General features: G+C 36.2%; 1 protein-coding gene across 2 annotated transcripts; it reads left to right on the plus strand.

Moving 5' to 3' along the window:
• Positions 1-3,979: 3,979 nt before the first annotated feature.
• On the plus strand, positions 3,980-11,578 carry LOC127835285 (uncharacterized). Of its 2 annotated transcripts, none has more exons than XM_052361634.1 (5): positions 3,980-4,094; positions 8,614-8,665; positions 9,593-9,717; positions 9,964-10,110; positions 11,389-11,578. In XM_052361634.1, the coding sequence occupies exons 2-5, from the start codon at positions 8,622-8,624 to the stop codon at positions 11,487-11,489; spliced, it is 417 nt and encodes a 138-aa protein (XP_052217594.1). In that variant the 5' UTR covers positions 3,980-4,094; positions 8,614-8,621; the 3' UTR covers positions 11,490-11,578. The 2 variants fall into 2 exon arrangements, with proteins under 2 accessions (XP_052217594.1, XP_052217593.1); XM_052361633.1 differs by lacking the exon at positions 3,980-4,094 and adding an exon at positions 7,934-8,090.
• The last annotated feature ends 679 nt before the right edge of the window (positions 11,579-12,257 follow it).

A 12,257-nucleotide genomic window follows, 5' to 3' on the forward strand; every position in this document is an offset into this window, starting at 1 on the left:
ACCGATGCCGGGATGACAGAACCATAGGTAGGCCTAGGGTTAATTTGCATAATTTGTTGTTGGTCAGGATTTTCTGATAATATGTCGGACATGGCTGCTTGCATTTCGAGAGAAGCCTTTGCGTAATTGTTAACACTTTGCACATTTTTGTGTCCAGTTGGCTGTTGAATTGTTGTTGGAGCAACCCCATTATGCAAGAGAGTCGTACAGGTTGTTTTTCGGGCACTGTGATTTGTCTTCCGACCTGTGAGATCGCCCCTCTCGGCCATCGGTCTCATTATTGACCTCAAGGAGTTTTCACCCATGGGCTGACATTTATACCACTTGTTGGACCCATCATGTCGACTATAGTTTATACACAAGTAGAAAGGGGCATCATCACGCAGAGCTTCTTTTGGTCTGTGATGAGCAAACTCCTTGTACGCTTCAACAGGGCATGAATCTTTGTTGGTATGAGCAAACTGCTTAGGTGGAAAGGCCCTTTGATCCGACTTGGTTTCCGATGTACGTGCTTTGGTCAACCGTTCATTGTATTCAAGGTATTCTCTTCCTTGATCAGTTTTTTTCAGTTTGATGTCGCCCCATCTAAGGTTGTGACTTTCGGTTCCACCACGAATGCCGAACAATGTTGAATTATTTAGCCAAACTTGATTCAACAGCTGTCTTGGGCTTTGAAGTCCAATTACTGCTTTTTGTTTTAAAATCCCTCTTTCTTCAGGGGTAATGGCTTCAGCAGCATGGGGCCTGTTTCCTTTTCCTTTTTGCTTCAGTTCCTTTCTTTTGGAAGCCAAAACCTTTCGAGAAGTTTCAAACTCTCTGTCATCCAAAATGCTGTGGGAATATTTATTTTCCCTTAAATATCTGGAAAAAATCACATTTAAACAATTGATTTTCATTCTTTTTTTTTAAACTTGACCCATGTACAGAATTATTTGATTTTTTTAACTGGATATAATTTGAAAATTATGGGCATTATTTACATTATGTTCGAGATATTATTTTTTCTTAAACCGTTAATATCATTGTGCGGTTAATATTCAATTTACATATTGTTTTGTTTAATAACTTTTATACATTTATTTGCCACTTAATTAAATTTTATTTTCATAGATGTGTGCAATTATAACCAATCAGGTTAACATAACAACTATAAAGCATAATTACACAGCTATAACATTTCATGCTGTTTAAATATTTTAATTTAATCACTTTATGTTGGATGTAGTAAATTAACTCAACAGCAAGGTCGACATGTTTTAATGTTTTATGGATAGGGTGTCCGTCTAGCCACTGGGAGGTGATGGGTTCGATCACCATCGTGCAAGCGTTCTTAAGATCTCTCTCAAAGACACATAGTAATGGTTCTAAGCCCAGAAAATGGACTCGAGAATGTTTATATAAGCCTTAGGCTTTCGATGGACTCAAGCTTAAATATATAGGTTAAAACTATCTCTACAGCAGTGAGTAATACAGTACTACAACAACATTGCATGATCATCACTGAAATACTATTTCGATTCAATGTTGATTGTTTATACACTGAGCACTTTATTCTACTATGTTTTTGGTGTATAAATATGAATTTCTTTTACAAACCGGTCATTGCCTCGATGGTAGCTTGTGAGTGTGTCAGGCTCATACTCAGACCCGTCGGCTTTACGGATGGACAGGAGGAATGAACCTATGTAGTTGTCAAGTTCAGTGGTCATGATGTCACAGACAGATCTTGTTTCATTGCGTGGTGGTTCTGATAGCCAGCGTTGGAAATGGCGCATACATAATTCAGTTTTGCGGCTAGTGTTCACATTTTTCATACTTTGAACAAAATTTGTCTTTTCATCTTCTGTTACATGTACAAATGTTGGTTGTTTACGTGTTTCACCTTGAGCATGACTATTTTAATTCATCTGTTCCATTTGATTTCTTTGGTCTTGTGAACTTAAATCTATATTTTGATGCAGATCAGACTTACTTTCATCGGGCAGCTGGACACCTGCTTCTAAAAGAGTGGACACTGCACTTGTTTCAGTATTTTCAGTGCTACTGACATTTTCATTCTCTCCAGAATTATGAACAGCCGTTTCAAAGAGTTCATTTTCAAAAAAAATATCGTCAATAAAGTCAAATAAACCGATCGATGACCATTCCGCTATGTCCATGGTCGAAAATTCGGCCATATTTACTCTCTGGTCAAACTGCAATCTCCACGCTGAGTTGTCGTTCCTTGCTCTCACATACAACTCTGCATAAGGCTCAGCACGCCATTTTGTCTACCAAATAGCTAAAACCGAACAAACGCATACAATGTATATTTTAGTGGATATTTATGATCGCATGCATTTAATTAAGAAATATGACTTTTAAATGTACGATAAATCGTGCAAAAACTTGTGAGTTTTAATGCAACTCTTTGGAACTATTTTATTGCCCATTTACACAGATGTAATCATTCCACGCACTTCACAAATGTAAACAATTGTACATGTTTTTTATTGAGTGACGTTAGGCATTGCTTCGACGTATTTATGTATGTCGGTTTCTTAACAAAAAAAAAAACATATCAATTTTATAATAATTAATTAAGACTGATATAAGATATCATGGTATGAGATGGTTTTCTTTAATGCAGTTAATGCAATGTAACCGTCGTGCAAGAGATTGTTTAATATACTGTAACCTCACTAATGAACGCTTGGAATGATCATGACATGAATGAGACGCTTTCATAACAATAGTCCGTTCTGAGCCCAACACAGAGGTGAATGTAATGTGACCGTCGTGAAAGAGATTGGTCAAACTGCAGACGACGTATCTAATAATACTACACAGGGGGCTTTCCTATTTTCGCTACGCGTAGTGTGACGTCATTAAATGGGTCAAAAAAAGTAGTCCGGCTTCTAAAAATAGTAGTATGGTAATACGGAATTGGAAACAGCGAGTAGCGTAATACGGGATTTTTTATTTCAACGATTGATACAACCTGTATTTTGTTAAAAGCATTCAACAGGTATATAATAAATAGAAGAACTGATTTTATAAATATATTAAGAAACTGGACTTGTGGAAATAACTGTTATATATAAAAGAACTGATTACAACGATGAAATAGACATTTATTTCTTATATTTGTAACCAGATGAACTGAAGATAGTATATATAATAATAAATAACGTCTTTGTTCATTTATTATCCCGTTCAAGAGTTATCAAGAACCTAAGAACAAAGAAACTTTCAGTCGTAGGGTTAGAAAAGAGCTAACAGGATTCTGCACATTGATCCAATCATCTATAACATTAAGTTATCAAGTAATCACTTATTATGTATGTGTATTGCCTTACGGTCAATCTTTGCGGTATAATGTGTATTTAAAGTGTTTAAGTAAATGAAACTTATTCATACTTAATCGCGGATATATCTTGGATATTTATGTGAGATATAATGTTGGAACATGGGTTATATTAGGATTCGACCTATGCCCCAGCAGCATAAAATTATGGTAGTAAAAGGATGACAATTCATAAATAAATGAGCCAAGATCCGGACTTTGTATGAAGCGACAATCAGAGGCCCAGGCAGGTACGTTACACTGTATGACACAGTCACATCAGATTTCATTTCAACGTCGATTGTCTTTCTACAAACATTTCTTGATTAACTGTCGCCAATGTGTACATGTAGACTTCATTATATCACATGCAATTTTATGTTATTGAAACATTTAGGGTTCAATACACAGCCCACTCCCGGTAGGGGACGCGTACATATAGTTGCACTACATATATTCTCTGTTAAAATATGAATCGCAAGGCTTTGTAATACGTGTGCATGTATTAGATCAGTGCACGAAATGAAAGTGAACAAAATACGTTGTCACGAACATCTTATCAGCTAAACTCCAGATGAAAGTTTTTAAACACGTACATTTTTGGAAAAATAGCTTTAAATAGACAAGTCGTAGTGATAAAGGGCTGACCTAACGAAAAACCTGTTCTACATAAAGTACAGATGCCACTCGAAAACGTGACATAATCATATATAAGGATATAGTTTGTCTGAGAAGAGCATATTTTGTCGAAGAAACCCGGTTTTGTAAGGTGCGTAAATTTATATTACTTTGATATTTGTGGGCGACTGCTCGTTTGTTTTTCATTGATTTTACAATTAACAAATACAAGTTATCGTCATTTTGGTCTGATATTGTTCTTAAACATTTATCGAAAATAAATAAGTAACACTTAAAGAATAATATAATTATCTGTATTGATAAAATTCTTCATGTAAGGAAGAGGCTGACAGCCCCGTTAGGCTACTGTTTTTATAGATAATAGTTTAGCCCGTATTAGGCAATGTTGTTGTAGCGTCACGTGACTTTCTAGCGTATATGAACGGTGTCTTGAATGGTCGAGTTTAGTTATGAAGCCTGTCACCGTAGGAAGCGTGTCGAGAGGAGAAAGGGCAACTGACTGTTAATACAAAATAAAGTATATAAGGTAGTTTTGGCTTCACAGTAGTCTCCTAGCAATGTTAGGGATTAAGTGAGCCAAAACATTTCATATATCTAAACCCTGTTAGAAGAACAGAGTATTAGCAGACCGGTGCCCTGGTTTTCCTGGTGTAGATCTAGTAGCTTCTGCGTGACGGTGCCGTTACAAGCATAGGTTTCATGCTCGAGGTTTGGAGTGCATGCCGCATGGTGACTCCAGGACTCCAGTTTTCAGTTTTGAAACGCCCAGATAAACTTGTATTGCCCACTGTGTGCATGATATATGGGTGGACTGTTTTAAGGCATAGGTATTCTAGCCGGCGTAGTAAACGCATGGTGACTGTATTTAAAAATCACCAAGGCATGCGTTTTTAGGTGTCTCAGTTATTGTTGTTAGTTTTGATTGAAATTAATTAATGCATGTTTATATGCCCCAATCATTTGGTTAGAATATCTAATCATAAGCTATGTAGGCTGAAGGAAACTTATTTTTATATCTAAACAGTGATCAGGCCCCCGTATACGTTACATTATGTGCAAGACTTTATTTATTAAGTATTTTTCTGGCAATGCTTATTATTTCAAGTTCCTCAAAACAAATAGAAAATTGTTTGCTTTATGATGTACCGCAATATTGATTAAAACTTTCGTTAAAAAGTAAAACTTTCAGGGCTTTCATTTGACCCGAGACTTTGTGTTTTGATGCTCAGAAATTGTGTTTGACTTAATGTTGTGAAGGTTATTCCTATGCAAAAAACCGGATATATCATGAATTTTATGTGAGATAAAATGTTTGAACAAGGGTTATAGTAGGATTCGACTTATGCCCCAGAAGCATAAAATTATGTTTGTCAAGGATGACGATTCATAAATAAATGAGCCAAGAGCCGGACTTAATTGACAAAACTTAGGCTATACACGACCATTTGCCGTAATAGATGTATGTTATTTTAACTGATGAAAATATGGGTTGGCATATGATCGAATTATTCACGGCACAGAATATTAAATATATTTTAGTTAATGTCAAATAAACTCAAGTAAAGGTCATGATTTGCAGATAATCGAGGCTTCGAGAACTCTCATTATTATGGAGCCACAATCATAAGTCCAAGCAGATACGTAACAATGAATGACACAGTCACATCAGAGTTCATTTCAACGCCGACTGTCATTTTACAAACTTTTCTTGTTGAACTGTCGCCAATGTGTACATGTAGACTTCATTATATCACATGCAATTTTATGTTATTGAAGCATTGAGGGTTCGATAAACAGCCCGATCCCAGAAGAGGGCTCGTACATATATTTGCACTACATATGGTCTCTATTTAAATATATATCGCGTGTCTTTGAAATCGATCAATGGGGAGTAACTGCGCATGTAATAGACTCCAATAATTACTCCCCTTTATGGGGAGTAGCAAAGGGCAATCCAAAAATACTTACCGTGTGTAAAACACCAGGTTTTTACACTATATGATGATGACATGTCGTTTGAATCTATGTTAGTGTATCTTAGCACTATATTGCAGTCTTTCGTGGAAGGGAAAACCTGTGAAGTATATTAAGTATATTCGCCTATTATGTCTTTATTTTCGTTTTCGCTTCAAGACATGTCCTCGGCGGATAAGTTACACTGAAAAAAGGGACGTTTCCTATGCTCGTTTCAATCTGTTTATTTTCCTTGGGGATTAACAATTATATATATATATATATATATATATAATTGTTAATCCCCAAGGAAAATAAACAGATTGAAACGAGCATATGAAACGTCCCTTTTTTCAGTGTAACTTATCCGCCGAGGACATGTCTTGAAGCGAAAACGAAAATATATATATAGTACAATCGAGTATATACACATACAAGAGCTAATATATAATCGATTGTACTTCATTGCTTATAATATGTATTGTAATGCCTTGTAGTATCTCATACCATGTTTATTGTTGTGCAGTTTAAAGAAAACAATTGTCATTTGTATATTATTAATCACTCATCTATCACTCCTGCATCACGTAAATAGTTTAAGGATAGCACATATAAGCTGAAATGATGATTTTGAATGAATATTTAAAAGATCACTTACCAAAATTGTTTGCTAAAACTTACTGCCAATGTCCGTCTGCAACGAATTCCGGCGTCATCTCGGAAGTTATGTTATTGCATATTTATAGTAAAATGCTTATTTTTAATATAAGTTATCATCCATTGTTGTAAACTGTTAGTAATTATTGATATATTTGTTAAACTTGCCATTCGTAAGCATCGTTTTGACAGCTGCATGTTTCGGATATTTTGTGCCAAAATATTTCCTCTCTGTTAAAATGGCAAATTCATTTAGGTTAGAAAGTGCTTTATGCGTTTATTGTTGTATGTAAAGTTTTATAGTTGCAACATATTTAATTACAAATTGTTATTGTAAGTACATGTAAGAAAAGGTAGCCTTATTGTTGAATATTTGTCGCGGCAGAACTACGTTAAGGATTTAGGATTCCTAAATGCATTTGATTGGTTGTTGTAATTCTAAGTCATTTTGATTGGTTATTGCTCAGAATCCTAATCCTAAGTTGCTGAGCGACAGGTATAAATAGCGCGGATAAACAACATTATGTATCTTTCATGATCACAAAGGTTCCGTTCTTTACGGCATAAAAATCTGATATATATAAATTATTTAGATCTTACATTCTGAAAATGGTAAGCTATTTTACAAGTTAAAATAAACTTTACATCTTTGGTATTTTACAGTATTTAGTACAGTAAAAAAGATTCATCTTATGAACTCTAGAGAGCCTAAGAATGTACTGCGCTATATAGAAAATACTTGTCATAAGATCTGTGTTTGAAGTCTACATTGAAGTGCTTTGAGAAACATGTTGACGTTATATTATATTACTAGTAATTCTTAGTATATGCAAATAAAAGACGTTGAAAACATGAACCGCATTTGTTCTACAGCCATACTGACAATAGGGGCTAAACTATAGACTGGTTACAACTAAATGGTAACGTACACTACAGTATTTTATGTTATGCTCTTCGTGATTGGAGGAAAATAAAAGTCTATCCATCTATTTGTATCGTCTATCCATCTATTTGTGATACACGTGCATAACCTAGATCAGTACACGAAATGGCATTGAACAAAAGGGGAAGCGGAAAACGACAACGAGCGAGGCATGGCATTGTAATGCGCAATGGGTTGGGGGGGTTAGAGGGTAAGGGTTAGGGTCGGGTTTGGGTTAAGATTAGCCTTAACCCATACCTTAACTCTAACCCGGCAACTTACCCGAACCCTAACCTAACCATAACCCAGGGTTATCTCCCCTAAACCATGCCTCGCTCGTTGTAATTGTCCTCTTCCCGAACAAAAGGCGATGGTATGGACATCTTATCAGCTAAACTCTAGGTGAACGTTTTTAAACACGTGAATGTGTTTAAAATAGGTTAACTTTAACAGGTCGTAATGATGGATAACCTAGCGAAAACCCTGTCTTACATAAACTATTGATGGCACTCGAAAACGTGACATAAACATATATAAGAATATAGAGTTTGTCTGAGAAGAGAATATTTTGTCGAAGAAACCCGGTTTTGTAAGGTGCGTAAATTCCTATATTTTTGATAAGTGTTCGCGATTTTAAGAGAAACCAACGCACGGAGCCCAAGTGATTTGGAAATATTGTGTTTATTTAAAACAGTGAATTAACTTATGATATATACATATTACTATTTACTACTCACAAGAAACACCAGGTAATCTGATAAAAACAAAATTAAATGGAACTTCGTTATCATTTTTATTAACTGATTGAAATATATATATATATATATATATATATATATATATATATATATATATATATATATATATATATATATATATATATATATATATATATATATATATATATATATATATATATATATATATATATATAAATAATTCCTAATCTACAACTTAAATTTAAAAGTTCGTTAAGTCGTTGCAACACAACTTTCACAAGCAATAAGAGCTTCCGTATTGTTATCACATGTTTTTCCCCACTGCGCCGTATTCTATTCCGCATAATAATTGTATATATGAAAACGATGGATCATAATGTTTGTTTTAATTTTAACAGGACTCACCATGTTGGCGATATTACTCGTGTGCTCGTTGGCGGCTGTTAATGCGTAAGTAGAATTCCTCTAGAAAATCTCTTATAACTAACTAGCACCTTATCACATTTATGCTAAGTGAACTCTCCCATCCTTCTTAATTGTATCAATATATTTCCAGAATAAGGGATGTCTAGTATATTTATTTCTATATTTAGAATATTTCTTACAGAAATTCCTTTAATCAAACAGCGCAGAACCTGATGAGACGCCGAATCATTCACCGTCTCATCTGGGTCTACGCTGTTTGCCAAGGCGTTTTTTCTAGACGCTAGGCATAAATGGGATAAGTATACACGGTATCTACACGACCATGTTTTTATTGACATTGTAACGTGGTAGTCCGTGGCGTAACGGAACGCGTAACAGCACATGCATGCTTAATCATTAATGATAATAATAGGTATTCTCCTTTGGCCATCGTATGCATTGTCGGAAAATCCACAACTGCTTCTGGTTTAAAAACAATAATAACGTATTTAGTACTACCGAGTTTTGCACGTGCGATCGTCGAAAGTTGCTTTGTCAATTTGAGCCGTGTTGCCCGCTAATAATTTTCTGGCCATCCTACAAGACGGTTAGTATGTGCAGACGCTTCAATTCGTTATGTCTTCGACCAATGCGAGACTATGCGTGTAAGCCTTCAACCGCATATCTGGATATCTAGATGTCAGTTGATCGTACTGCTACTATAAGAACTTTACATATTATGAGCGTCTGCCTTCAACAGTCTTTTTGCGCATCAATTACGAGTACTAAATGAACGATGGCATGGGGATTTCGACTGAAATATATTTTTCTTTAAGTGCACACGTGAATGTGCAAATATACGCGCATACGTAGAAGTCTCCGCGTGCTCATGCAATCAAAAATATAATTCGGCTGCAAAGTCCATCCCATCGTAGAACGATTCGCCTTACTTTTTATATTTCTGTCCTGCAGTATCAACACTCAGGATATCCGGAGGTACATGGATGTCAGCTTCGCACACTACGACCACAGTCCCCTGGATGGGCTGGTCGAAGAGAACGAGTGGGACGCGACTATCTACAGGGAGGACCTCAACAGTAAGCGATCGACTGCATGGCTGTTTAGGCTATCTGGCGTTTTGCACATGTTCGAATGGGAGGGACGCAGCAATCTATATGGAAGACATTAGCAGTACATGATTACATAAATAGGCTTGAAATGGTGGTTTGGGGCATGATGATGATGATCATGATGATGATGATAATGATGGTGATGGATACATGCATATCGAAAACCCATCTACGTGCTTCGTCTGCTTTATATCCGGTCATGTGTTCTTGCAGACGACACTTGCGTGACGCTACAAGAGTACCTGGCCGTTCACACTTGCCCACAGGCCGCTGCTCTATACCATCACTACGACCACAACAGCGACTCGTGCCTCAAAGTGGCCGATATGTCCCAAGAGTTCCACCTCATCGATCATAGCGGTAAATTAGCCGCACTCTGTACAAAAAAGTGGGGTTCAATACATGCAAAAACAGGCTAATCAGGGACAACAATTTCCGCTTTCATTGTACTTTAAAGAAAGAATCTTTTTGACGAAAATCCAGTTTAGGCGGAAAGTGTCGTCTCTGATTAACCTGTGCGGAATTCACAGAATGATTGACGACGACAGTGACGTCACTTTAAACTCATGCATTTAGCCCCATTTTATCATGTTGATTTGAGCGTTCCGATAGTTACCTTGATCGATCTAAACGGTACTTACATAAGCGTTCCGTCCTATATTGTTGTGTCGTTTTTCATGTTTGCATTAGGTTTTTGCCTTTGAAGTTGTGTACGAAATTTACCATTTTCTTCCTTGTCTGAGACAACATACGACCTTTATGTCAGCACTTGAGGGAAGTTTAGTTTTCGATAAAAAGTAGGTTTTGTAAACGCTCAAGTTTGATTGGGAACTCTCTGTTCATAAATTACATGTTTACTGCATTCAAGAGAAAACAAGAGCTGTCTCCATAGGATGGCATATTCCCCGATAAACGCTTTGATAGAAGTTATGAGCATTTTTCGAAACCTAAACGCATATTTCGAAACCTAAACGCGGACCCTAAATTCAAGGTCAAGGTTAAAGGGGTCAAAATTTGTGAGCGTATGGAAAGGCATTGTCCATATACACATGCATACCAAATATGAATGTAAATTCTGAAGCGACATATGAGCATTTTTCGAAACCTAAACGCAAAGTGTGACGGACAGACGAAAGGACGGACTGACAGACGGACAGTGTGATCACTATATGCCCTCCTTAAAAAAAATATATTATTGTTATTCGATCCGAACGCGTGGGTATTGAGAATCATAGATAATTGTGATAATGACCTTTTTGGTTTTTGTTTATCAGGTGTTCAGTTTAGACCAAGATTGATTTTAGAATGTACGTTGTTGTAAAAAACGTGATTGAAACTATGTCAGTTATCGATGGGCTTATCATATGTGTCTTGTTCTGTGAAAATTGGGCAAAATGCATGTGCGTAGAGTGTCGTCCCAGATTAGCCTGTGCAGTCCGCACAGGCTAATCAGGGGCGACACTTTCCGCCTAAACTTGATTTTCTGTAAGGAGGCACTTCCTTGAAACTAAAAATACCATAAAAGCGGAAAGTGTCGTCCCTGATTAGCCCGTGCGGGCTGCACAGGCTAATCTGGGACGACACTTTACGCACATGCATTAAGCCCAGTTTTCTCAGAACGCGGCTCCGCTATTGCAGGTGACAACGTTGTATCGCTGCACGAGTGGGAGCTGTACTTCCAACATTTGACCCAGAAACTTTTCGGACATCTTATCCATGGTCCCGGGAGCGGAAGATAAGCGAATGGTCGTGTTCATCATCTTTGTACATTGCATTTATAATGAATACATTTGTTATTTATTTCAAATAAACTTGTTATATGCAGTCATTTATTTATTGTTTGTTAATGTACTTATAATATATAATACAAATCTGAACAATATAACGGTAAGGGGAGATACACATGTACATAATTATATGCTATGTATTTCCATAGATAATATATTGTTTCAACGCTAAACGCATTGAAATCTGCAATCGCTGAAGATACAAAGGTAAATAGCGCCCACACTTATTAATTCAGGTAATAAGGCTTACATGCGACAGATCATCGATTACGTCCACAGAAGCTCTTATAAAACACAAATTTAAACCTACCGCAACGTTAATAATTTTTTTCGATATCTGCAAACACAAACATGTGTAATGTGCTACCTTGCAAATGGACATTTTTCATTATAAATACGTATATCCCTAATAAAATACGCGTGCTATGACCGTTATTGAAATACAAACCGTTTTCATCTGATGGCCGTTATGGATTCATAGATTTTTCTTGAATTTTGCGTTGCTTGCATTTGTCAAATATAAATAAATGTTCTATACCATTCTTATGTGTGAATTTAGCACACAAAAACAACACATTCACCTCGTTATGCTGCTTATTTTCGCTACATTTAAAACAGCTATTCACAAAATAACCACATGGACTAATGGAAATTTATTAATGAAAAACGATCGTTTACACATAACACAAATATACTGCCGTCCTGCAATTAATTAATGGG

The sequence above is a fragment of the Dreissena polymorpha genome, chromosome 6 (genome assembly GCF_020536995.1).
Source record: "Dreissena polymorpha isolate Duluth1 chromosome 6, UMN_Dpol_1.0, whole genome shotgun sequence".
NCBI classification, from domain to species: domain Eukaryota; kingdom Metazoa; phylum Mollusca; class Bivalvia; order Myida; family Dreissenidae; genus Dreissena; species Dreissena polymorpha.